This window comes from Amphibalanus amphitrite, unplaced genomic scaffold (assembly GCF_019059575.1).
Source record: "Amphibalanus amphitrite isolate SeventyFive unplaced genomic scaffold, NRLGWU_Aamphi_draft 000277F_arrow, whole genome shotgun sequence".
In the NCBI taxonomy this organism is placed as follows: Eukaryota; Metazoa; Arthropoda; class Thecostraca; order Balanomorpha; family Balanidae; genus Amphibalanus; species Amphibalanus amphitrite.
In genome coordinates, this window is record NW_024881772.1 from 581,025 (window position 1) to 608,562 (window position 27,538).

At 48.7% G+C, this 27,538-nt stretch overlaps 3 protein-coding genes across 3 annotated transcripts in view; 2 read left to right on the forward strand and 1 right to left on the reverse strand.

The window, feature by feature from the left end:
* Positions 1 to 15,521, reverse strand: part of LOC122387210 — an 85,608-nt gene extending 70,087 nt beyond the window's left edge. Inside the window, exon 1 of the mRNA XM_043377163.1 lies at positions 15,366 to 15,521. The gene's annotated coding sequence lies outside the window, so the exon portion shown is untranslated. The remainder of the gene's footprint in view (positions 1 to 15,365) is intronic.
* Positions 1 to 27,538, forward strand: part of LOC122387208 (SH2B adapter protein 1-like) — a 367,382-nt gene that overhangs the window by 306,876 nt on the left and 32,968 nt on the right. The gene's annotated exons all lie outside the window — the stretch shown is intronic.
* On the forward strand, positions 986 to 8,829 carry LOC122387209. Its single transcript, XM_043377162.1, has 2 exons — positions 986 to 1,049; positions 7,797 to 8,829. The coding sequence occupies exon 2, from the start codon at positions 7,800 to 7,802 to the stop codon at positions 8,538 to 8,540; it is 741 nt and encodes a 246-aa protein (XP_043233097.1). The 5' UTR covers positions 986 to 1,049; positions 7,797 to 7,799; the 3' UTR covers positions 8,541 to 8,829.

Genomic DNA, 27,538 nt, shown 5'->3' on the forward strand with positions numbered 1-27,538 from the left:
GAAAGGTGATTACAGCCCATTCAGAGTTGTCGTTAGGTGGGGTTTGGGATGGGTGGGGGGGGGGGGGAACAATGGGGATCCTGGCCTGTGCCTTTGTTTGCCGTTTTTTGTGGGCTGTTGGCTTTTTTCTTTTCTTTTCTTTTCTCATTTGATCTTTTTCTTTGTTCTTTTCTTTTCTTTTCTTTTAAATATATTTGTAATCTCTCTTTTTCTTTTCTTTTCTTTTAAATATTTTTGTTATCTCTTTTTCTTTCTTTTTTCTTTTTTGCCTCTTTTTCCCTCGGCAATCTGACCAGGATTTACAAGATATGTATAATACCTGTTTGATGCAGGTATGTTAGGAGCAAGCTGATGGCCTCTGGGTGTGAGTCACCGAGAAGTGTTTGGAGTGTCAGTGGTATGTTGTTTTGTGTGCAGTATGTTGTGATTGGCGTTCGTTGTTGTTGATAAAGTGGGCAGTTGATAAGGAGATGTTGGATTGCAGGGCCTCGTCTAACATGTTAACTGGTGGGCCAAATGGCCCACCAGTGCTCAGAATTGGCCCACCAGTCACAGGGAAATGGCCCACCAGTTAAATCTTACTTCATAGAGAAAAAAAAATGCGAGATTTTTTTCATTTTTCAGATATCGACCAATTCAGACGGGTTTGTTTTGTACATTAACTGGAAACTTCAAAAAAAAAAAAATACCTACATAAGCGAATCTTTGAAACTTTCCTTTGTGTCAGCACCTCATATGGCATCCCAAATGGCAGTTTACCTCTACGACAAAAGTGACGAATATGTTTCAAACGAAAAACGCTCTGTGGCTATCGACGTGTTTTTAATTCTCGCTAACGACGCGTTTCTAGCACTATGATATCTGTCCGAGCATTCAACAACCAATCAAAGAACAACCAACAGTCATCAACAGTGTAGACATGCTGTAAACACCGCTTACGAACACAGCCAGCGTTGCATGACGTGCAACTTTCTGTTTCATGAATCAGAATGTCAATGCTTACGGGTTAAATTAAATCATTTTGATATCAGCATCATCTTCATTCTTCGGTGCGTAATTCATCGTAGTTGTCTGTTGTTAGTTTATCTCATTTTTATTCTCGCTGATCAGTTAAAAGTTATCATTTGATTCTCATTGAGAATCTATTGTATTGCACCTCAACCTACCTTCCCACACTCCACAGCCACAGGCCACAATTAATTCAGCAATTGTTGAGGAAAGGCAATGTAATTGTAGGTTAAATAATTTAAGTGCTGGCCTAATTTGTGCTGTGTGAAGTGCAGGCAGCTATAGGCTCCTAGTTCAACAAAACAGAGTAAATGGGTAGGTAGGTAGGTCAGCTCGTAAAAGGCATTGATTCCATGAAAAAGTATATATAGGTACCTACATTTTCAAATATTGTTAGATGTGTATACCTACTGATAAACTAGTGCATTCATAGGCAACATTGTCTGCATCTGCCTACCTGCTTGCTAAACAGTTTGTCAGTCAGTTTGTCAGAGTTCTACTATTTTACATCTCAATCATATTTACCTACCTACCTTGCCTCAGCCAGAGCCTGCACTTTAATATATATGGTACAAATGTTAATACTTGCATTTTTTCAATGATAAGAGCAACTACATGTAATGCAAACATTTCTACTATGTACCACATAGGTACGTTCCTTCCACCAGTCCACCAGCTATCATATTTACACAACAATCATTGATACCAACCTACCTTAGTTCTCATTGGTTTGTTTTACTCATACCTACTGTGGCATATTATTCAAGTTTTGTCACCAGTTGATCATCTATTCTCACAGAACCCACAAATGTTAATGATACTTCATTGGATTGACTTGAGATGGAGGGATACCTTGTGATCAAGTTATCATAAATAATTATCAACTTAGGTACTATTTCAGCATGGATTAGGAATCCATGCAAATTTGTTGTGTGGAGCAGCATCTATGTTTAAAATAGTTCACACAGGTGATTTGACATTCTGGTGAAGCAATATTTCAGTCTTCCCATAAAAAACATGCTAATGAGCTGGCTGCAGCCAGTGGACTTGTCCATGAACCACAGTGTATATGAGTAATTGTGATTCAGAGTTCATTGTTGAATGTAAATGGCTAAAAATGTTCATTTATTGTACAACATATCTGTCATGGATCACACCATCTGGATAAGCTTTGTCTTGATAATATGTTGGCTCATGTCTAATATCTAAATGCATGAGAGTAATAAGCTTACTTGGTCATCTATTGCAAGTTAAGTCATTTGTACTTAATATTCATGCAAATATCTTTAGGGGTGTTCACTTCACTTTGATAACCAACCCTTTGAAAGATTAAAAGCAGAACAAAGTGAACAGGCATGCTGGCAGTGCAACCATTGCAGTGCACCTAGAATCAGTGTTCTAAAATTGGATTTCAATTGGGTGTCCCAATAAAAAAAAACTGAAGACAAAATGAGATAGATTTAGTCTTTCCACAAAACTGCATAATGCCATTTTTTACCTCAGATTTTGTCAGAACCTTCACAGGATCTGAAATGAAATGATGTAGAGTAGATGCATCAACTGTCAAGTCATGCGTAACCTGGCAGCTGGCTGTTGAATCAAACTTTTGACATATTTTTTTTAGCAAAGATGAAATAAAGCCACTTGTCATATTTTTAGGATGAAAATATTTTCCCCATCATGTGTGGTTATTCACCTAAAATTCTGAAACATGGAACACTGCCTAGAATTGCTCTCCACTAAACTGCATGATGTTCTTTGATAATAATGCTGGAAATTAAAAACATTTTAGAATTTGTTGAACATAATATATGTTGCAATTGTTGTATATTTAGGTTCATCCCATCCATTGGTACATGAGTAATTTCTGATAGAACATGCCAGCTCATGTTGCTTGTGATGAATATTGTCCTTTTCTATTGTTCTCTACCAGCCACCTAGTGATTATTCATGAAATTATAGTTTCCTTGCTGCCCACCAGTCCAGGACTGTTTTGTTCAACACCTGCTTTCATGTCACACTACTAATGAAATCTATCTGTGTGTCTTTCACAGTGTTATCCTGACTGTCCTGTCACCCATTATCCATTGTGACATTCTGTTAAGTGGTCTACCACTTGGCATGACATCCAGAAAGAGGCAAGGATCCTTGCTGGACTTCTTCCAGAAAAATCGCGGTGAGAATTGCTTAGGTAGTCCATTCCTCTGTGACCAGTCCATTGCGGTGGAAGTATAATTTTTGAGTATGATGTATCTTTGAGGTTGACCTGTTCAGTAACCAGTTCGCTCTCTGTGATACCTATATAAGTCTAAACAGTCTTAGATTAGATGTTATATGTCTGGTTAACACCCTTCATAGATGCAACTCTGTGATATTGAAAGCAACCTTTTATTCCAGTTTTTTTTTTTTTGAGGGGGCAACTGTCTGTCACGGCCACAGCCAGTCATTAATGCAGACCCAAAAAGCGAAGCTTACTCGCCTATCTATCATCAAAAGTAATAATTATATGCTTGGATTAAATTAACAATGCAATCAAATTCCACAGACCACCTGGCCAAGCTGACGATCGGCGAGATGTCCGGGTCAGTCATCCAGTCCCACTATCCGTCCCAGACAAGACTGTGGCACCTGCACCATCCACGCCGCGTCCTGAGACTCCTTGCTCCAGTCGGAGTGAGGCTGGTGATGCTCCTGGACTGTCCACGCCACGTCCTGATACTCCTTGCTCCAGTCGGAGTGAGGCTGGTGATGCTCCTGGACTGTCCACGCCGCGTCCTGATACTCCTTGCTCCAGTCGGAGTGAGGCTGGTGATGCTCCTGGACTGTCCACGCCGCGTCCTGAGACTCCTTGCTCCAGTCGGAGTGAGGCTGGTGATGCTCCTGGACTGTCCACGCCGCGTCCTGATACTCCTTGCTCCAGTCGGAGTGACCGTAGTTGCGGCGCCCGCCACGGGCGGCGCTGGCCGGCGAGCGGCGGTGACCCGACCGCTCGCCGGGTCAGTCTGGGCGCGTGCTCCGCCGAGTCACGTCCGCAGTGAGCAGTGAGTAGCCGCCGGTATTCGAGGCGGCTACGAGCCAATCCGTGCGGATGGCGGAAGTGGAGGAGCTGAAGTGTCAGGTGGCCTCTATCACAGAGAGGTTTGACCGGCTCGAGGGTCTCGTCGAGAAGGTCTCGAAACAGCTAAGTGCTTCTCAGTGCACAGAGCAAAGCGATAAAGACGACAATGTCGGTCGTCGACAGGTCGTCCCTGACGAGCAGCAGCATCAAGTGATGCCAAGTGCCGTGCTGGGTTCATTCAGCGAAGTGCAGGCCGAATTTCGGGCCATTCGCGACAGCGTCGCCAAGGTGAAGCTACCGCCAGACCTGTTGGTTGGCGACAGTCGTGCGGGCGTCAGCAGGGCAGACCTGCCGAGATTCAACATCATACAGAAGTCGGCGCGCTATCAGGAGACGGTACTCAAGCTCCTGGCCGCCTGCGATCCGGAGGACGCGGCGCTCAACCAGGTATCTGCTGTCAGCCTGGCACACCTGCGTTACCTGCAGGAGGAGTACACGCAACTTCTGGTATCAGCCCAGTTCGACGACGGGACGGCAAAGCTGTTTTCTACGCTACAGCAAAATCCGGCAGCTTTCACGCCGAACTCCCTCGAGAACCTTCAGCGAGCCGTGACCATCGCCGGGGCTCGGCAATCTCACCAGGTCAGTGGATCACGTGGCCGGGGATCTTTCCCGGCGTGGCGAGGCGCCCGCGGGCCCGGCCGCGGCTTCCAGTACGGCCCCCGGCGGGGTGGCGGTCCAGGGTTCCAGCCGGCGGACTGGGGTCAGCCACGTGACCGGTTTGACCTCGACTCGTCTCGTGGACGAGGTCAGCCCGGGAGGGGCTCGGGAGTGACATATGATAACTGACCGGAGTCTGTTCTACGCGTGTGAACAATGGGGCTCAACGTAGCAGCGTGGGAGCGCATCGGCGCTAACAGTGTAGTGACAGACTGGATTGCAAATGGTGTGCGTATTCCGTTCTCGTCCGAGCCAGAGCCGCGATTGTTTCAGAATCCCTCATTTGATAGTGCTCAGCGTAGGTTTCTCGATGCTGAACTGTCCGATTTGGTGCAAAAAGGTGTTGTGTCGGAGGTTCATGATGTGCCGTTGTGTGTCTCAGCGCTGAAAGTTGTTCCGAAAAAGAATGGTAAGCATCGTCTGATATGTGATCTGAGATATATTAATGCGCATTGTGATGTCCCGCATTTTTCTTCTGAGAACGTGTCTGTGCTTGCCGAAGTTATGCGAGATAACGAGTGCGCAGTTACTATAGATCTAAAAGATGGGTTCTACCATTTTCCCGTTCATCCGTCGTTTAGAAAGTACCTCGGCTTCGCGTACGGAGGGCGCTGGTTCGTCTGGAATCGTTTGCCGTTCGGCTGGGCCAATTCTCCGTATTATTTTCACAAGTGCATTCGAGTCGTGATAGAATACCTGAGGCGCGATCATCACATGTCAATCATGGCGTATGTTGACGATTTTTTACTGGCCGCTCCCAAGTCACAGATATCGCAGCACTTACAAATTTGCATGGATACTTTTCGCGCGCTGGGACTGCATATAAATAGTCAGAAGTCGTCGCTCGAGCCTTCCGAGCAGGTTACCTACCTGGGTTTTGATATCCGCTGCGCAGCCGCTGACCGGCCGCCGGTCATTACCGTTCCTAAATCGAAGGTTGCAAAACTAAAGCAGGATATTTCTCGCGCGCTGAAACGGACACATATTTCAGCTCGAGTTTTAGCTCGCATAGCAGGACGCTGCATCAGCATGCTGGCGGCGGTGTTTCCTTGCAAGCTGAAGCTGCGGAACGTTTATCGGCTTTTAAATTCCTGGTGATGCTCCTGGACTGTCCACGCCGCGTCCTGATACTCCTTGCTCCAGTCGGAGTGAGGCTGGTGATGCTCCTGGACTGTCCACGCCGCGTCCTGAGACTCCTTGCTCCAGTCGGAGTGAGGCTGGTGATGCTCCTGGACTGTCCACGCCGCGTCCTGATACTCCTTGCTCCAGTCGGAGTGAGGCTGGTGATGCTCCTGGACTGTCCACGCCGCGTCCTGAGACTCCTTGCTCCAGTCGGAGTGAGGCTGGTGATGCTCCTGGACTGTCCACGCCGCGTCCTGATACTCCTTGCTCCAGTCGGAGTGAGGCTGGTGATGCTCCTGGACTGTCCACGCCGCGTCCTGAGACTCCTTGCTCCAGTCGGAGTGAGGCTGGTGATGCTCCTGGACCGTCCACGCCGCGTCCTGAGACTCCTTGCTCCAGTCGGAGTGAGGCTGGTGATGCTCCTGGACCGTCCACGCCGCGTCCTGATACTCCTTGCTCCAGTCGGAGTGAGGCTGGTGATGCTCCTGGACCGTCCACGCCGCGCCCTGAGACTCCTAGCCCATCCATAGGAAATCGAAGTGTATGGTATCAGGGGTGTAAACTAGATGTAAAGTGGCTCACCGAAACGTACCCGTGTTTGAAAGCTAGAAAGGAAAGCGTGGGAAAGCGTCAGAGAACGGTAGTGATTTGTCAGACGTGTAGAGACGAACTTCATGTAGCCGAAAGGGCATCAGTCAATGGGCGTGTATACGTCGCTGAAGGAATCCGAGTGGACGGGAAGGACCGACTGAAGTCGGTAGTCGACCATTTGCGTGGGAAGGTTCACAAGGCAGCGAGTGACGCTAAACAACTCTCTGAAAAGTGGCAAAGTCATGAGTCAGACCATCCATGGGCGAAACTTCTGAAGAAGCATCAGTCAGATTTTGTGTCCTTCCTTGTGCAGCTGGCAACGGATGTATACAATGACTCCCTGATAGAAACCCCCACCGCGTGGTCTTGGCCGGCGCGCTCGCTGACAGCGCTGCACAGCCAGCGGGTGATGACAATGATGACCGAGTCAGTCCCGTTCACGCCCACCCAGTCTTCCCAGGCCATGCTCAGTCATCGATCGCCGGATACGTACCGGGAGATGTTGGGGGTGATCAGTGGTTTGGAAGTGAAGAAGCTGGGCCGCGCAATGTCGGAGTGTTTGGTCTACAGCATACAAGTGGACGGCTCTGTTGACAGGCAAGCCGTCGACAATAAGTTTGTGACAGCGCGAATTCTGGAAGAGGACGGGAACCTGCAGACTGCCATACTTGGCGTGGTGGAACCCAGTGCGTCTGGTGCGAACGGGCTGCTAGAAGCAGTGAAGGACTGTCTGGCGCGATCAGAGGCTCCGCTAGAGAAACTGATCGGTGTCACCACGGACGGGGAGTCTGCTAATACTGGCCGACACGGGGGCCTATGGAGGCTCTTGGCTGAGTACTCACAGCGGCAGCTCCTCACCTTCTGGTGCGCATGCCACCGCTCGGATCTCGCGATGGAAAGCGTGGAAAAGACCGTGACGGAGATTCGCCATTGGAAGATTGAGCTACGCGCTGTAGCAGCCTTCTTTCGCGCATCTGGAAAAAGGACAGCCCGGCTGAAAGACCATGGAGGCAACGTCACATTCCCAGCTTTCTTCGAAGTCCGCTTCTCGCAGCACCTCCTCGCTCTCATAACCGCTGTTTTGAAGAACCTGCCAGCGTGCCGGCGAGTGTGGGACGAAATGCGCCAGCCTGGAAGCGAACAGAGTCGTGCGACCAGGTCGGAAGCCGAAGGCTATCTGCGCCGATGGGAAGCTGGGGGAAGGTTGGTCAAACTAACCCGCATCATGGGAGACGTCAGCGAAGTGATCAGCCACCTCCAGAAGTCTCTGCAACGGAGTGACCTGATTATCCCACAGGCAATGGAGGCGCGCGATAGCGCGGTGATGCAGCTCACAGTCATGGCCAACGGCCCTCTCCTCGGCGGCCGAGAGGAGCAGGGGGAAGCGGAGGAGCCTGAGCTACAAAGTCGAGCCAGACGCGTGCCAAACACCAACGTCTCATTCGAACGTGACTTCAAGGCGGTGAGAGGAGAAGTGGTCCAAAGCACCAGCAACTTCCTGAGCGAGCGTCTCGACTTTGAGCAGCAAGAAGTCGTCAAGGACATGAGTAGGATGATAAAGGCTGAGACAGCGGAGGAATTCATCCGCTCCGGGAAGCGCATCGCCCGTGACCTCTTTCCCGGTGAACTCACAGAGTTTGCCCTGAATGTCACCGACAGGTGGCGAGCAATGGAGAATGCTCGCGATGCGGAGAAAACCGATGAGGGAAGGCTCCGGGCATTGCTGAGAGAAGCCACTGGTACCTGCAAAAGAGTCCTTGCCTCTTTTGTGACTCTGACGCCTCACAGCATGGCGACTGAGCGAGCAGTATCACACTACAACAATATCCGTTCTCACCACAGGCTGGGGATGTCCAACTCTACCCTAAACGCGCGACTCATCATCGCTCTGAACGGCGTGGGCACCGCCCATTTTGATCCGCGGCCGGCTGTGACCGCGTTTCTGGAGGGGAAGGGACGCCGTATGCGTGCTGCAGATCCGGAGGTATATGAGAAGCGTGAGTTTGTCTCAAAGTTCTTCCGGGAGGCAGGAAATGTGTAGACGCCACGACGCCAGCTGCTATATGACCTGACACACTGCTGGTACCACGCGATTCGCCGCTTTGAACGGCGTGGGCACCTACCACTCGTTTCGACCCGCGGTCAGCTGTGTGTGCATTTCTTGATGGGAAGGCAAGAGACGGCGCCTGTGAGGGCTAGATTAGGACACGTGTGAGAAGCGTGAATTTGTTTGACTTTCCAAGTGTTTTTTGTGGAGTCCGTAATGTGCAAGCGTCACGGTCACAATGCCGTGTGATAGGTATGAGCAGAAATAAAACTGGGTACATGCATTACTCCATTCGAAAAGGTCTCGTGAGTCGCGAGGCATGGGTTCTTCATTCGTTGTAAGGAGGCGATGACACAAAAACGCCAGACGGTAGAGGTTACCCTGGAAAACGAACTCGCTCCGATGTAATATGACCAATTGTCCATAAACTGGTCAATGAAGAACAACAAGAACAGAAAATCTTGCCTCTTTTGCTAACGATTAGGTCAACATCTAGGACTAGAATCAGCCTTGACCTAAGCTGGACACTGGACAGTAGAAATGTATCTGTACCATCTGTACCTTAGCAACATTAGCAACAGTTTGTCCCAAGGCCCTAAATAACAGTTTGTCGTATCGGTGATGTCGCTCGCACAGCCTTCATTAGGAAATTGCTGTCATCTCGTGCGGTGCTCGCAGTGAATGCTTTCGATGCCCGGATCGTGGTGCAAACTCGAGACGCAACAAGTAGGTACCTGTTTTGACCGCAGAGATAAGTATTATTTTCTGCGTGCTCTACCGTGTAATTTTCTGGATGAGCCAGGCGAGCGATACGTGAGGAGTGCGAATCGGCCTTACTTATCCAGTATAAAGTTAGTCTGAATTTAATAAGCTGTTTTTTTTTCTTTTAAGCCGGGGCGGGGCTCCCAACTACCAAGCACTCAGTGATACGGCTGAGCTGCTCAGCTGGTCGATTTGACTCTGCCGAATGTAAATGGTGTTTACGTTCCAGTGGACATCTGGATTTGACCTCATATTGCAGTCTGACCTAGGAACACTTGGTCGTCACTATTATCATCACCAAAATGGTCCACCTTTTTCCACTTCGGACAAAATCGATGTCGTTACCAGGCCATAACCGATGACGACAGCTAAGGAAGAGACGACGGGGAGGATTAGGTCAATTTTTTATTTTATTTTTTATTTTTATTTTTTTTAATACAATTTTGGCTTGGTCTCGAAAAATAGTGGGCCAAATCCGGGGAGTTTTCGGATTTTGGTGGGGGTACACCTTTGACCACCTGGTCGTCACTATTGCCATCAGCTAAATGGCCCACCAGTGAAAATTCCTTAGACGAGGCCCTGTTGGATTGTGATAACTGTATTGCAGTGGTTGCATTCGCTCTCGGCCGAGCCCTCAAACAAGGCTTTATGTGTGATGTACGTGTGGCCTGTTCTGAGTCGTGTAAGTGCCCTTTCATGTGCTCGTGAGTCAAGATTTGTTGTTTGCCATGGCTCGATGCGTGGGTGGATGTGTTGAAGTGCCGTGCGTGTGTTGTTCCATATCTCTTGGTAGTGTGCATGCAGTTGTTTGGTGATAACTGGGTGGTAGTCATTGTTTGATAGTGGAATTTGCAGTGTGTGTTGTTGATTGAGGGACCGTTTCGCTTCATAATCGGCCCTGGTGTTGCCCATGATGCCAGCGTGCCCGGGGAGCCAGACCAGTGTTGGTTGGTGTGGAGCGTCGAGTTGTTGGTGAATATCGAGTATGTTGTGGATGATTGGATGTGTCGGTGTCATTGTAGTGTGTTGAATTGCAGTCAAAGCAGATTTTGAGTCCGTGGCAATGATTGTGTTCTGCAGATCCCTGTCTTGAATAGTGGTGTAGACTGTAGGCCGTGTAAATTGCAAATAGTTCGGCTGTGTATATTGAAGTGTCGTCAGGTAGCCGGGCTCTGAAGGTGACTATAGGTTGATTACGGAGCGAGCGAAGCGAGCGGAGTCTCATACTGAATTGAAGGAAAATCCTGAGTATGAGCGGCCGGCCGGACGGCCGTGGGGACGCTCTTCAAAAGCTAATATCTTAGGAACGGGACATACGATTGACAAGCGGTCTTCTTTACTGAATGTCACTTGGACGTAAAAGTTCTGTGGTGTGATGGCCACCATGCGTTCTTCCCAACCACCGCACGTGGCGCGTGGTAAAGTTGGACATTTTTTTAAGAACCCCCAAAATTGCAACCTCAATAACGGCACAACGGTTGGGCCGATTGAATTGAAACTCGGTACACAGTTAGGTCTCCATCAGATAATTCATCTGCATGTGTTAAGGGTGGGGTGCTACAGCACGTGCGCACGGGCAGGGGGCGCTCCCAGATCTCGAGAACGGCTGGGCCGATTGCGCTCAAATTTGGTACACGGTTGGGGACCAGTTAGTAGGGTGCCGTGCAAAAGTCAGTTTGGACCCCGCTTGCACGTGCGCACGTGCAGTGTGTCGCTTCCAGATCTCGAGAACGGCTAGGCCGATTGCGCTGAAATTTGGCACATCGCTAAAGACCGGTTAGTAGGGTGCAATGCACAAGTTAGTTGGAGGTACCCCCTCGCAATTTCGCACGTGCAAGGCCCACCCTCTCGCTCGCTCCGTTAGTCGCCCCAAAAGGCGTTATACTGGTTGTTAGCTGTGCAGAGAATGGCTGCGGCGCCAGTCAGTTGGTTTTGCTTTGAGCCATCTGTGTATATTATGTGGATTGCCTGTTGTTCGTGTGTGTAGTGAAAGAATGCTTGCTGTATCTCAGTGTCGGTGAGTGTGTGCTTTGGTTGGGCGATCAGGTAATGTATTGTGGGCTTTGTTCCTGTCCAGTGTGGTGGTAGGGGTAATTTTGGGTGTGCCGTGGGGAGTTTTAGATTGAATGTGTTAGAGTGTTGTGTGAGACGCCCGCCCAGTGTGATTTTGCGTCGTGAGCGGTTTCTAGAGTTGTATCGTGGATGTGCTCTTCGGTGTATGATGTAGATGCAGGGATGGCATGGGATGTGTTGGATTCTGAAAAAATAGTGCTTCGAAATAGTGCTTCTGTCCTTCTGTAGTGTAGTGGTGGTGTGTTGTTGTATACATGGAGTGCTGTGATTGGCGTTGTTCTGAAGGCTCCAGTGATTGTGCGGAGGCATTGGTTCTGTACAGTGTCGAGTCTGCGCAACTGTGAGGGAGAGGCATTCTCGAATGTGAGTGATCCATACTCAAGAATGGGCCTGATCACAGCCTCATACAGCCGTGTGAGTGTGGCCCTGTCGCCTCCCCATTCTGTGCTCGTTAGTGCTCTGAGGATGTTGGCTCTCCTTAGTGCCCGAGTTGTGATGTCTGTGAAATGTTGTTTGAAACTTAGATGTTTGTCAAAGGTTATGCCAAGGAACTTTGCAGTGGTCTTAAAAGGAATCGGTGTGTTATTGAGGCAGAGCGGTGTGGCGGACGAGGTGTCAAATCTGCCAAAGGCAATACATTGCGTTTTTTGATGGGAGATGTGCAGGTTGATGCGTGTCTACGACCAGTGGCGCGGGAACCGGGGGGGGGGGGGCTAGCGGGGGCTGAGCCCCCCCAGCTTTTCGGCTGGGGGGCTCGTAATGTATTTGAGCCCCCCCCCCCCCCCCAGCTGGAGGAATCGAAATAGGAAATCTACCAACATAATTTCATAGATTCATACATTGGGCGCGGGAACCGGAGGAGGGGGCAGTGGGGGAAGCTTGCCCCCACAACTCTGCGGCCGTGGGGGCGGTACCCCACAACGTTTCATGAGGCCAGGAACCGTTGGGCAGCTTGTCTTCCCCAAATAGGGGTTGTGGGTCACAAAGGAAGAAAGCATGTAAGTGAAAAATCCACCTATTTCACTGGCTCGGTTACTCATTTGGCAGATTAAAACCTTTACTCCAGGTTGCCAAAACGGTAGTTTCTTCACTCAGCTGAGACGGAATACCTCACTTTTTGAAAATATTTTCGTGATTTTTTTGTTGTTGTTGAAAAGGCCAAAGTCTGAAAAATAAGTGGCCTAAAATCGGTGAGAAAACTAGATTTGGGGGTACCCTAGGTTGATTTCTGTTATGGTTCAGCCCCCCCCAGTCTGGAAGAAGTTCCCGCGCCACTGTCTACGACCGACTTCTTTTTAAGAGAAAAGAACCGATAAAGCAGGAATCGATCCACCGACCTTTCGTTAACCAGACCAAGACTCTAACCACTCGGCTACGACGACACATCGAAAAACTATTAGCCATATAGGATTAGAAAAAGTCTCAACTCAAATCTAGCCTCAATGCATGCATTGTCGCATCGGATGGCTATGACGTCGCACTAGAGATGTCGCTAGTTGGTAGGCCGATTCGTGTAATACACTTGGCGAATACACCGCCCGGTCGGTGGTTAGGGGGCACCGCCCGGGGTTGCTTGCCGGGCGGTGCGGGCGGGGGCTGGCGGCCCGCCTGGAGCGCCGGGGAGGTAGCCATCAGATCAATCAGTGGCGTAGCCAGAAATCAGCGAAAGGGGGGCCATGGTGCTCGAGGGGGCGACTTTTCCCTTGTGAGGGGCGCCATTGTGAGCTAGTGACAGGGGGTCAATCTAAAATGTAACGTCATATATTCATGCATTAGGTATTTACTAGGTGTTGCAAAACACGAGTATAAGAACCAGGTTTCGCTGATTTTTCATAAAATCCAATGCAATTTGCAGCCCGGTGTTTTTTATCAAAAGCCTTGATCTTTATGCATATTTAGCACGATATTAGGATTAGGAAACGAGCTCAGGCTACGGACATGTTATTCTCAAAACACACACCCATGCGAATTCGAAACGGTAAAATATACGTGGATCGATAGGCACAATCTGTATTCTTTGCAAAAAAAAAAACATACAGGTTCACTCACTGATCCAAAGTGATCTGTGGACCTGTGGGCCTCTGGTCGACCGGGGTGGCCGTGTTTAGAATCTCAGACACTCATGACTGCATGAGTGCCAGATGGGTGATGCGTGAGACTGTCCCATATAGTGGCACGAAGGATAAGAATGTCTTCGGCCGGCGTAGTATAGAAGACGACTTTTGATGATGTGAATTGCATGGTCGACTTTAAATAAGCGCCATAGAAACCTGCTGATCTCACCGAACATTCGCCTTGCGTAATCCTCAGACGACCAAATATCTACATTGAGATGGCCAGGTCAATTTTGCGACCTCTCCATTATATATTAGGTAGCCCGCGCCGTGCTGGTGGCCTGCGCTTTCCGTGTCGTGCTGGGGGGGGGGGGGGGCATTTTCACGTCCCCCCTCTAACTCGGCTCCTGGGCTACGTAGCGACACGCAGTAAGAGAAAATCGAAAGAGCGTCAAAAATACTGACGGAAAGACTTCGTTATAATTTTTAGGTCAGGTCAAAGGTCAGGTCACCAGAGGTCATCAAAGGTAAAATTTAGTCCATTTCAACAATTTGTAAACTGCCAACGGCTAACTCGGGAACCAATAGAGCTACAGCGCCGCGGAACGTGTTCCTCTCGTCGAGACGCGTCGAATTAACTATACGTTGACCTTGAAAGGTCATTTTAAAAATTTGACCGCACGTCAAGGTCATGACCTGACCGGAAAGGGTCATACTGCATATCAGTCGATCCATATCGTCGAGCTGACCACATCTGACGTGTTTTCGCCGCCTCTAGCACGTCTCTATCAAAATTTATAGCCAAAAAACTGCTGTTGAACGTTCATGACCTGAGATGACCTCAAGGGCACACAAAAGGTTCACAGATGCATTTTTACGATTCAGTGTGTTATGTTTACCTATGAACCGATGTTTCAGAAGGTTTTAAACGGCATTCGTCCAAAAAGAGGCGCATTTCACATTATTCCCACTGACTTGAGGTTCCAAAGCTGACCTGACCTTAGATCACAGAAATAAAAAGTCCGAGATGAGCATTTTATACATATTGTTAGTCTTATCAATCTCTGAAAGTTTCAAAAGTGATCGTTCAGTCGTTGTAGCTTTAGCGGGCCTTTAAACTTTTTTTGAGGTAAGGTCACTTGACGTGCCATGTGGTGACCTGACCTTAAACGACCCTGATCTGAAATTTTCACAAGCTGTGTAGAAAAGATGTATGAACAGGTATACCAAAAACAGCGGCGCTGTGCGACGCCGTTTTTGAGATATTTGCGAAAAAATAACCTAAGGGGGCGTAACCCCCCCCCCCCTCCAGCACGGCGCAGATTAATGGGAGACAATTGAAATGCTCTTCTTCTGAACGAAAACAACCTCAAACATCGGGATTCAGGTAAATATGACACATTTAATCGGTAAATGTCACTCGTGATGTGACCACTTTTATGTTACTGAGGTCATCTCAGGTCATGAAAGGTCTCCAGTAGATTTTGGACAATAACTTTTGATAGAGATATGATAGACCAATGGAACACCCCATATAATTATTTTCCTTCTCGAAAATATGGATCGACTAATATGCAGTATGACCTTTCCCGGCTAGGTGATGACATTTACCTTAGGTCAAGTTCTCAAATGTCCTTTTAATGTCAAATTCTAGTTCATTTGACTCGTCTGTCTCGAAAAAAAAAATGGAACACGATGCTGGATAACTTGCTTGCTTGCTCGCGCAGCGCCACGGTGCGCAGCGCTGCGGCTCTCCTTCTCCCCGACCGCCGTAACCCCGCGTGTGAGAACGAGTGAGTGAGACGAGTGCGAGAGCGAGAAGCAGTATGGGACGAGTGCGGATGAGTGATTGCCACTGAGTTGGGCGAATGTGAACCGTACGAGCGACTCGCCTGATTGTTTCATGACCCAGTCCGTGACTGTGACCTACCTGAGTGCAGCCCAGAGTGTCCGACAATCTCCAGAATCACGATGTTCGACCTCGTCTTCGCCGTCTCACTTCTGCTCAGCACTCTGCAACTCCTACGAGTGGCACCGCCCGCTCCCAATCCCTGGCGCGCCCACCGCGGCCCGCCGGCACCGAGGGATGGCCGGCCGGCCGCGCTCCCTCCCACGGCTGGACTGGCGGCCCAGCCCCGCGCGATACCCGGCCTCGGTCACGTGACCGACCTGTCACACGGCCAGCAGCCAGCCGGTGGCAGCAGGGGCGCGCCCAGGCGCCGCGGCCGGAGGGGCGGAGTGCAGTGGCGGAGGCACGGAGACATCAGAGACAAGCATCTCATCATTGGCCAGCTGAATGTTCAGAGCCTTCTTCCCAAACTGCCAGACATCCGCGCCGACATCGACGAGCGGTTCTCATTCGACGTTTTTATTCTGAGTGAGACTTGGCTGAAACCGAATACCCCCGATCGATTAGTGAATGTGGCTGGCTACAAGATTGTGCGTCAAGATCGGCTGTGTCGCGGACGACTTGCCAGTGGTCATGGTGGCGTGGCAATCTGCGTTCGCGAGACGTTTGAAACCGAGCGTTTGCCTACGCCAGTGACCGGTATTCCCAACTCGAATCTTGAAATCGTTTGGGCGGCAATTCGTGTGAACAAAAATCGGCGATGTATCGTCGGAGCTGCCTATAGGGTGCCAAAGAACACAGTCCAACAAGTAGCAGCCGACCTGGAGGACTTGGAGGCGCAGCTGCAGCACATCATTGCCACTCACCCCGGACTGACGATAATCATCGGAGGTGACCTGAACTGCTGCCTTCTCAAGACCGGCTCTAACACCCCTGGTGAGCGGCTCAGTGCCCTGCTGACTCAGCACGGCCTGCAGAGCTGCAACACCCGTCTGCCAACCTACAGACCGGCCGGCAGCCTGCTCGATATTCTCGCCACCAATCGAGGTGACCTCGTCACTCGAGCCGGAGTGACTCGCTGCCACTATGGCGGCCCACACGACATCACCCGCTTGGCGCTCCGAGTCACCGGGATCAAGCGACCCACCGGCACTGTGTCTCAACGGCGGTGCTTGGCGCGCGTCGACAAGACCGACTTCAACCAGCAGCTCCTGAACGCCGACTGGACGCCGGTCTACAGGTCTGCTGGGCCAGAGCTGAAGTGGTCAGCGTTCGTGCAGACCTTCAAGCCGCTGCTGGATGCCGTTGCTCCGGTGCGTCGGGTCCTGGTGCGGCCGCCAGGTGCGCCACCTGCCTCGGAGAACACCCGCCACCTGCTGGCTCGCAGGCGAACTGCTCTCTCCGCCGGTCACCGCCAGGAATACAAGAAGCTGAACCGGCAGTCCCGAGCCGCTATCCGCGCTGACTGCCGACGGCACCTTCAGGAGCAGCTGACCAAGGGAGGCCCCAGTAGCATGTGGAGAGTGCTCCGGCCTACGATTGGCTCCAACAAGAGCTCGTCTCCAATCAGCGGCATCACGGCTGACGCCTTAAACGACTACTACGTCTCGATAGCGCCAGACCTGGCCGCCGCTGTTCCTGCACCGGCCGGACCAGTCGATGTGCGTTTGCCTCGGGTCTGTGCTGACGGGCTCAGAGTCCAGCCGATAAGCATGGAGACCTTGTGGGCGATAGTGCAGGGACTGAAACCATCTGGGGCAGAGTGCAGTGACGGGCTCAGCGTCAACATGATAAAGGACTTCTTCCATGGACTTGGACATATCGTGCTGGATGTGGTGAATGCCAGCCTTGAGACTGGCAGAGTACCAGCATCATGGAAACATGCCATCATAACCCCGATACCCAAGGGGAAGTTCACTGCATCTGACCCGTCTCGCACTCGGCCCATCTCCATTCTCCCTGCCATCACCAAGATCGCCGAGAGAGCTGTGCAGCTCCAGCTCACCGAGTACCTGGAGAGGCACCATCTGCTTAGTGAGACTCAGCATGGCTACCGCAAGCGCCACTCGTGTGAGACTGCCCTGCACGTGGTCTCAGATGATGTATTGCGCGCGATGGACAGTAGTGAGATTGCCCTCTGGGCAATGGTGGACTTGTCCAAGTGTTTTGACATGGTGCCGCACGATTTTCTGATCGACAAGCTGTCGGTGTATGGTATCGATCCCTTCTGGCTTGACGACTACCTCCGAGGTCATACACAGCAGGTCCAGGTCAGAAGTCACGAGGGCCAGCTGCACAGTAGGGATTTTTCCGATCTAGCGCCTATTAATTCAAAAAATATTTTTTGGATTTTGGTTTATTTTTTGTGTCAGTAGGGCTAAGAAATGTCTGAATTTTTCATATATGGCATTGTTTTATCTGTATGTCCACAGCAAAACTAGGAAAAATGCGCCCAAAGTTCACACTCATGCGTGATTACTCAATGGGCTCAGCAAGGCCCGAAAGTATAGCTCAATTTCATTGTCCTGTCCTATTGGTTTTAATCTTGCGAGGTCTTAAAGTTGCATATCGTCTGAAAGGCACCTTTATTAGGAATGGAATGGCAAACAGAAAGTATGCCACAACCTTACTAAGGTCACAAAAATGCCCTTTACAAAAAACCCTTACAGACACCATATTGAAGGAATGGTATTCTAAATAAATGTAGGAAATCAACAATGTTCTCCACACTTTTCCACTCCGAAATATATCCTATCGAATTCGCCACTTTCTTCTGCACAAGACGACGCCTAGTTTGGCTGCCGAAACTTGCCTGAACACGGAATATTCACATTAGAGTATCTTAACACCCCACTCGAGGAGCGCTAGGGCAAACAGCACGATATAGGTATGTTCCGGACATAGGCGAATAATTTTACTTCGTGATTTATATGATGCATATCTTCTGAGACACATTCATTAGGAATAGGATGACAAGCGTAAATTATACATACCGTAACCTTATTAACCATCGCACTTGTGGGGAGGGGGAGGGGGAAGGGGTCGGATAAAACCCCATGGTTTTCCGCAAATTACTCGCGCAAAAAGCGGCCGATCGCGCCGAAACTTTCGGTACCCTCGAGATCATCAATTTTACATCTAACCTAAAAATTTCATGACTGACGCAACTGACCTTTGACCTGTGGCATATTTCTCGAGACCATGTTTGGCCGGAATCGCGATTCGGCGTATGCCAGCTCACATTATCCGCGGTTTCCAGTCTTTTTGTGGTTTTAAACGTTCAAATATGTGAAATGATGTTGGTGCCATGCATAATGGTGGGTGTCAAGGTCACGTGAAGGTCAAGTCAAGGTCATTGACCTTTTGATGACCTTGGTCCACTTTTCGAGTTTTACTTGTTTCTAGGGTAGTTTTTGGTGCTGATTTCGATTTTAGCAGCCATTTGGATATTTACGAAGTAGTTCTAGTGCCTTCGTTCCATGTTACGAAGCTATCAGTAGTAGGTGATACTTCTATGGATGGCCGGCAGGACGCCTACTAATTGATCTAACCTGACCTGACCCGACCTGGCCTAAATGCATAAGACATCGTCTGTGATCAAAACTAACATGAAATTCGTGATCAGCACCCCAAAATACCCCGTAACACCCTAACTTTGCGAAGTTTCAAGAGGTCTCGATTTCCCAACTTTAGTTGGGTCATTAAACTGACTTGGAAAGTCAGCTTATGACCTTGGACTTTGAAATTGGATATATTCGGCCTAATTTCGTCATAGGCAGCACGCTTGACTTTTCCGCGAAGCTCTAGCTTGATCAGGGGCCAAACGGCTGAGCGGGGGGTCCAATTGAACCCCCTATACTATGTTGATTATGCACATTTACAGGTAAAATTCTCACCAGGACACACCAGCCAACATCTGTGCACAATCTGGCTACAATTCTACCTATGGTTTGCCCTCTACGAATAAATACGTGCTAGATCGGAAAAATCCCCACTGTGAGCTGGTGCGATCGTCCGTGAGATCGAACTCAATCGGTGTATATCAGGGCGGATCGTTAAGTTGCATACTGTGGTGTATTTTTGCGAACGACGTCTGTCTCCATGTGCCCGATTATGTAAAAATAGTTCAGTTCGCCGATGATACCCAGATTTGGACAACTGGCAAAAAGCACGACCTCTCGTTACTTATAAACCGGCTCGAGACAGCTCTCCAATCGATGTTTAACTGGTTCTGCGCACACCGTATGAAAGTGAACGAAGCAAAGACTGAACTGATGGTCATGGGAACGAAGCAGATGATGAGAGGTATTTCTCATGTGAACGTTCAGTTCAACCAGGCAACAATCAGATCATCAAACCATGTTCGTAACCTCGGTGTGATTTTCGACCGTAGCCTTGACTTCCAACCTCATGTCGATCAACTCGTTCCGAAATGTATAGGAATGCTCCTCGGCCTAAACCATGTCAAACATGTCATACCGATCGCGACCTTGAAACATCTTATCACAGCTCTAGTCTTCCCCGTGCTGCGCTATTGCATGTCAGTTTACGGCATATGTAACAAGGCGCAAGTCCACCGCATTCAGAAGGTGATTAACTTTGCCGCACGAGTGCTCAGTGGACGCCGCAAGCATGAGAGCATATCAGATGTTGTGCGATCGCTCGGGTGGCTAAATGCTGATGAACTGATCACTTACCATAGAGTCATCACCATTCGCCGACTGCTTACCGATGATGTACCGAGGCCAGTAGTCGCGACTATCCGCCCTCCCGCTCGTGAGCAGCACAGCCATAGTACTCGCACTGCTGATCTCCTCACAGTGCCGCGTATTCGCACAGAAGCGGGACGCAGTCGGCTGTGCTTCAGTGCCGTGAAGTTATATAACTCTGTGCCTAGGAAGCCTGGCATGTCTATCAAAACAGCCACCAAGCAACACCTGTTTGCGTGCCGTGACGAGTGAGTCGTGGTGACGTTTGATTTTATTTTATTTTATTTTCCCATTGTTTTGAATGTATCGGTGTAAATGCTCCCTATATCCGTATGCTTGTATTATTGACGTGCGATGGTGAAAAGCCCCTGAGAGCAGTGGACCTTCGTGAATATACATTCTGATTCTGATTCTGATTCTGATAAGCTAATCTCGTGCAGGTCTGAGCCAAGAGGTATTACAGATAAACGTCCTCCGCGAAAAGTATATTTTGAGGCTAAAACGTGTACCTTAGGTCAAATCTGAGATAATCAATAAGAGAGAGCATAAAAAGAGCTATCGAATATGCGCTTTGCTGAAGCGCTGTAGGTCAATCTCTTTCTGAATCCTGACATGCGCCGCTCTGTCGAAAAATGTCAACATCGGCGAAATTTGATTTTCGGTTGTCGCTGGTGACTTGACCTTCGCCCAGTGCGACCTAACCTTAAAAATGATCTAAGTAGTTTTGTAATAGTTTTTGACGCTCTTTCGAACGCCGCCTACTGCGTGTCTCGACGTGGCCCACAAGCTGAGTTAGAAGTGGGTGTTCAAACACCCCCAGCAGGTTCAATAAAAAAAAAACGCTTACGCTGGGGGCGGCACCGCACTGCTAGCCGCTGTCGGCATCGCAATAATGGACGGCACAGCGCTGAGGGGCGCCACTTGCATTGAGGGGTGGCATTGTAGGGTGAAAGGGCAGCGTCGCATTGAGGGGCGGTATCGCAACGAGGGGTGGCACTTACGAGACAGCCTTATAAGGAACGCTTGGCACATCCTAGCCCAGCTCGGCTGCTGCATCTTGAAAAGGTCCCTTGGTCTCGATGAGAAAGCCCCATTGTCCAATACTTGCCTAGCGTCAGTGGTTTCGGGGGGGGGGGGCTATCAATCTTGAATGGGGCGGGGCAGTGATGCCATCCACATTTTTGCTCCATCCCAAGATCTCGACCAGAATTTCCCAAGATGCTCGTCTCGAATCCCAAGACTACCCATCGCATATCCTTATAGGAGTACCCCAAGTAAATCCATAGCTTATTTTGGACATATTAGTGTGTTTAGTATTCAACTTTCTCTTCTTCGGGTCCACCCTTGTCCTTATTGGCGTATTTACAGCAGCCAATGTACCTAGAGGCCGGGGGAGGGGAGGGGGAGGGGTTCGATCGGACTCTTACAGCTGATCGGTTCCTGCATATAAGAGCTTCACGAAAAATTAAGATGCTGGCCTAGACAACATGAAGCCAGTGGTATCTGATATTATGGTCAGGTCATTCGTGGACCGTCAATGGTGGGTCAAGGACCCAAAACACAAAGTCCGAATCTGTTAGAACTTCTTGGAAACGAAGTCTGTGGCATTTTGGATTTATTTCGAAATTTGTCTCGTGACACATTTGGAGAAGCTAGGGTCAGGTGAGGTCAGGCTGATTTTTAGTGTTTTCCACCCCTGAGTTTTGAGATATGGGCTCCAAAACAAGCTCTTAAAAGCTTATGTGAATCCCGAAATCGAAAAGCCTATGCTGTGAATCTGCGCGTAAGCCAGTGCCCGCTGGGGCCCATGAATTTTCAAGCCGACGATGGCGAGGGGGTCTAAACGAGGACCTAGCTCGTCCCCTGGACTATATAGTTACAAGACGTCAGCAGTGTTGTGAAGGTCGCAAGGTTACGCTTTGATTATTTTTGGTCCAGCAGAGCCCAGAGGTCAGGTAACCAGGATGATCAGGTTAAGGATGTGGCACATCAGCAAATGATACTTATTCTGCATAGAAAAATATGCAACAATCTACCACATGGATTCGACCAATTGTTTAGATTTCATCCTTCACTCAGAAACATTCGTAATGTAAAACACTTCGAAGAAATATTGACTTTCAAAAAATATAAAACTCATACTTTGTCATGGACAGGTCCTAGAGTGTGGAACAATGTCATGACCTCGATCTTTCCTCACGTTCAGTCTGTGCCATTTGCCAAAAGCACAATAAAAAAGCTAGTTAAAAATCATTATATCAATCAATACTGATTAATTTAGCTTGATACATCTTATAATTCAAAGATAGGTACTTCAACCATAGGTACCTACCAAACGCTGATATGCCTGTATGTGGCAGTTGTATGTGTAATGTGTATGTATGCTTGTGTAGGCATACATAAGTGTATGTATCCGTCCGGTATATGTGTAATATGCAGTATGTGTATTTTACTCATTTTTAGTGTTTTGCTAAATGTCACCCTGCCTGCCCGGGCACTTGGAGCGCCCGACAACAAGCCTTGCTTCGTGGGGTGCTCCGAGTGTCTGGGCTAACGGACCCACATGCATGCCTAGACCAGAGTATTATGATGATGATCTTGCCTTTGATGAGAGAACCCCCTAACCAACCTTCCCCAGCGATTATGCCTTTTTCTCGTATTGGATGCTGTGTATGAATGTTACGAATGTGAGCGAGTGAATGAGGATGGGCTTTCAGTAGAGGGCAGTCACCACTGTTTACAGTGTCGACTACTTTGCTTCTTATTCATTCATATTAACCATGGACTCTCTCTTTACTGCTTTTTTATGTTTCTTTCATTTCCTAGCTGGGAGTGCCGCGACTTGAAATTTTAAGTTATTCTGGTGTTAACGTAAGGTTCTGTGTGTCGCTGGGATAGAGGGAGGGGGCACTCCTGGTCACCTGATCATGGGTGGCGGCTTAGAAAAAAAAAACCAGACACTTTTCAGAGGTCAAAGACAAATTGCCCTTTGACCAAAATGTCCAAAATGACCTAAGTAGTCGGCGCGCCCTAAAGCCCCAATTAACAAACAAATTGCCCTTATTTTGGTTCGCGGTCAACGGATAAGCCTCCTTAGAGCAAAACCGTAAAATGAAACGCTTTGTGCGGGAGCCGCTTTCTGAAATATTTTTTAGGCATAATGTTTGTAAAAGCTTTTCATAGTCACCCAACATCATGCCTCCAAACCACCCATCCCCGTTGATTACGGAGCGAGCGAAGCGAGCGTAGTCTTTCCTTAGATTAACGGAAATTTCTGAGTATGAGCGGCCGGCAGGCCGGCCGGCCGGCCGTGGTCACGGTTTTGCGAGGCTTTATCTCAGCAACCACTTGACCGATTTACACGCGGTAATTTTTGTAGGGTAGCTTCATTCCTTCTACCAAGTATTGGACTATTCCCGATGCATGTGGGTGACCCCTTATGCACGTGCCACGTGCAAAACGAAGAGGTTTCACTTTTGTAATTGTTGCAATATCTCGGTAACTACTCGGCCGATTGCGCTGAAAGTTGGCATGTAGGTAGGCACCCACTAGGCAATGCATATCCATTAGGGGTACCCATTTTTGGGTCAATTTTTCAAATTTTAGGTGGGGGTGGATTTTCCCATTATTTGGTCTATTCTGATTCCATCTGTGCCAAAAATAGTGAAATCAAACGATTTCTAGGGGTCGCAAATTCAAAATGAAAATGCCAGTTCTAGCGAAAAATCGACCAAATTAATGCTATTTTATTTTGGAACAAGGTTACCATGCTAACAGGTGGGAGTCAATTTTCCCATTATTTGGTCCATTCTGATTCCATCTGTGCCAAAAATAACGAAACCAAACTATTTCTAGAGGTCACGTATTCAAAATGAAAATGTCAATTTTAGCGGAAAATCGACCAAATTAACATTATTTTATGTTGGGACAAAGTTACCATGCCAACGGTTTGGGGTCGATTTTATCATTATTTGCTCCGTTCTGGATCTAGCAGTGACAGAAATAACGATATCAGACCACTTTTAGGGATCGCGAGCTTGCATTGGAAGTTTTAATTTTACTTGGAAAAATGACTTCATATGAATGGATATAAATGCGCAAAGCCTGAATGTGTTGCAGTGGTATTCGACGTGCAGCGGTAAAAGAGAGCACCAAAAATATCATTTTGGTCAATGAACAGCATATGCTCATTTACACTCACTGTGACTTAGACCGTCATTAGTACCTACATACATATATACAAGACCGTAACTCTTAGAACGACTGGCTATGTAGTCAGAGGGCTCAAATCAGTGATCGAAGCTTTCTCATTAGGACCATTTAGTTTTCAATGAGTCGTCTTATTCAGCAAAAGAAATGACTGAACCCCAGGACGTAAACAATGAATATTGACACAATCTGGGTGGGAGGGGCATTAAAAGCCGTTACGGATGTGACGATATAACTCGTGTGTCGTATTGTAACGGAAATATGGCATGAAGTATATAAATAAGTTGTTAATGGCCTATTTATATCTTTAACGAGATGAAAACAGCACTGAAGCTATGCCGGTATGCATGACTTTTGCCAATTCGCTAGCCCACCTCCCCTATAGTCCCGGAGTTGCAGACACGGCTGAGGGAGGGGCGCAAGCTTTACATCACCGCGCCGTTGGGTGACTGTTGTATGAGTGTAGCTTTGCCCCTCTCCCACAAACACCCACACGGCACACCCACATACAGACTTTTGTTTAGACTGTTGACATATTGTTAACTTGAGACGGGTGCAGATATCATGTCATGGAACTAGTGCCTGGTGATGGCCGCTGCCAGCAGCGTCCTTGCAAGATAACGGACCTTACGCTGCACTCTACATGCCCAGTCCAAACCCTCAGATGGTGCTGAACTGAAGTCGAATGGCATTGGCTAAAGCTGGAAATAAGGAAGGTGCCAAGTCTAAACGACTCAGCCAACTCCAAAGCAGATCCGTTTACTGACTCCTGGCATTGCCTGGGGGCCGACACATTGGGTGGGCCATGGACCTTAGGTGGCGGACCTAGTTCTCCTCGTCTTCAGCCTCTGCACGCACACTCTTTTATATGACGCCGCATCCTGGTTACCACCATATACGGCCCATGCAGGATGAAAATCTTCTGCTTCATTAGGTTCTTCAGATTCATACGCCAATCACCTCAGACACAAGTGATCTGTGCAAGGAGCAGTGAAAGGTCTTCGTCACTTATCAGCTATGCACGTATCAGCGCATGGCTAGTCGCCCGTGGTCGAAAATGCAAAGTCGTAAATGATGTGCAATGTGCATTGTATCGGAACCTCTTACACTTAAGACGTGTACTCGTATCCCCACTGAAGAAATGGAATAGTAGGTACATGGTTGGTAGGCATGGAAAGAATCGACGCTTTGGAGTTTATGTTTTTGGATTAGAAGTTGATATTTTTGGGTAGAACACCCAGAGTTATTTCACCTTGTCTCATACGTGTATTACATCGTAGCCGTCAGCGACAGTAGCGGTGGAACACCTTCAATTAAGGGGGGCACTGCCGACTTTTGGTCCCATTCTTTCCATGCAACGCCCCTAGGGCTAATGTTAAAATGCCAAAATCAAAGGGGGTCACGGTGCTCCGGTGCCCTCCCCGTTCCGCCGCCTGTGGTCAGCGATCAGGACGGCGTGTCTTGTGGAAGTATACGTCAAAATGGTTTGATCGTTTTTGAATTACATGGTTTGAAGTCCATTCGGAGCCATAACCTGTGAGATGTATCCTGAGCTAATTTGCGGAAACTTTAATTGTATGGACACAAAAAGCCTGTCATGAACTGAGATGTGGCAACTGAAACGTCATATTTAAGTTTGACCTCACAGGTCATCAAAGGTCACCAATACCAAAGGTCACCAAAGGTCACATGAAGGCAGAAGATATAAAAAAATGATTACACGCCGACCAGAATGATACCAACAACAGGAGCAAAACATCACGGCGCTTTTCACCAAATGTTGCAATATCGACTTGTATTGATCGCTAGTAAGGCATTTAACCGGAACCACGTGATGGAGCACATCGATCTGGATGAAAAAGGAGCGCTCTATGACCCCTCTACCCGACTTTCGAAACAAAAAGTTTGCCTTTGGTGCGATTTACTATCAGCGTAAAATAGGCATATTTCTAGGTAAATACGCAAATTTCAATCTCAATTCGCGACCCCTAAACCACCTTTGATTTCAATATTTTTGGCATCATTGGAATCAGGAGCCGCGAAATAATGGGAAAAACCACCCCCACCCTCAAATTTCCAAAATCGGGAAAAATGGGTACCCCTAATATCCATGTGCCAGAGTTGGGGTGCTGCTGCACGTGCGCACGTGCAGGGGTCGATTCCAGATCTCGAGAACGGCTGGACCGATGGCGCTCAAATTTGATGCATGGTTACGGAGTAGTTAGTAGGGTGCCGTGCACAAGTCAGTTGGGACCCATTTTGCACGTGCGCACGTGCAGGGTACCACTTCCAGATCTCGAGAACGGCCGGGCCGATTGTGCTCAAATTTGGCACATCGCTAGAGACCGGTTAGTAGGGTGCCGTGCACAAGTCAGTTGGAGGTACCCCCTCGCAATTTCGCACGTGCAAGGCCCACCCTCTCGCTCGCTCCGTTAATCGCCCCAAAAGGCGTTATACTGGTTACGGAGCGAGCGAAGCGAGCGTAGTCTTTCCTTAAATTAACGGAAATTTCTGAGTATGAGCGGCCGGCCGGGCTTTTGCGAGGCTTATATCATGCGGTATTCAAGTAACAAGTAAAACAAGTAAAACATGCGGTATTCAAAATATAAACTAGCCTTGTTATGCAAATGAAGAAGCAACGTGCACCAATCCGGCGTCTTTTTTCTGCCACCCATACCTATTATGTACTGAGTATTGGAGCCGGAGCCGCCGGAGCCGCCGGAGCCGCCGGAGCCGGACCATTTTACTCGGAGCCGGAGCCGGAGCCGGAGCCGCGCCATGGCATTTCACCCGGAGCCGGAGCCGTCTGAAATTTCCACGGCTCCGCATCCCTGGTAAAGAAAGGGTGGGGGAATTCATGGCCGGCCCGATCCCCTGCAGTCCGGTTGCTGAGCGGGGGGGGGGGGATGCGGGGGGAGAAAGGTCCTATTGCCACGCCTATGCCTATAGGTATATACCTACGTATGTATTGTTACGTATTGGTATTAGTAAAGTTAAAGCTAAAAGTTATTAAAAGAAGTAAAAAAAAAAAACACCGACGCGAAGCGCTGCCTTTTTTTAAAATATCCGCGAAAAAATCGTCAACTTGATGAATCGATAAAAATCACTAACATCTCAGGAGGCACACTGCTGAGTGCTGATACCAATAAATACCTACGTATAGCATATACTTATAGTCAATAGGCATGTCTTTTGTGGCATCATTTGGACCTTCCTCCCCCCCCGCTCAGCAACTTTGACTGCCGGGGATCGGGCCGCCCATGAGTCCCCCCCCCCCACCCTCAAACTGAAAGTCTGGATCCACCCTGGTGCCCCAGCTAATCGCTAACTAGAATC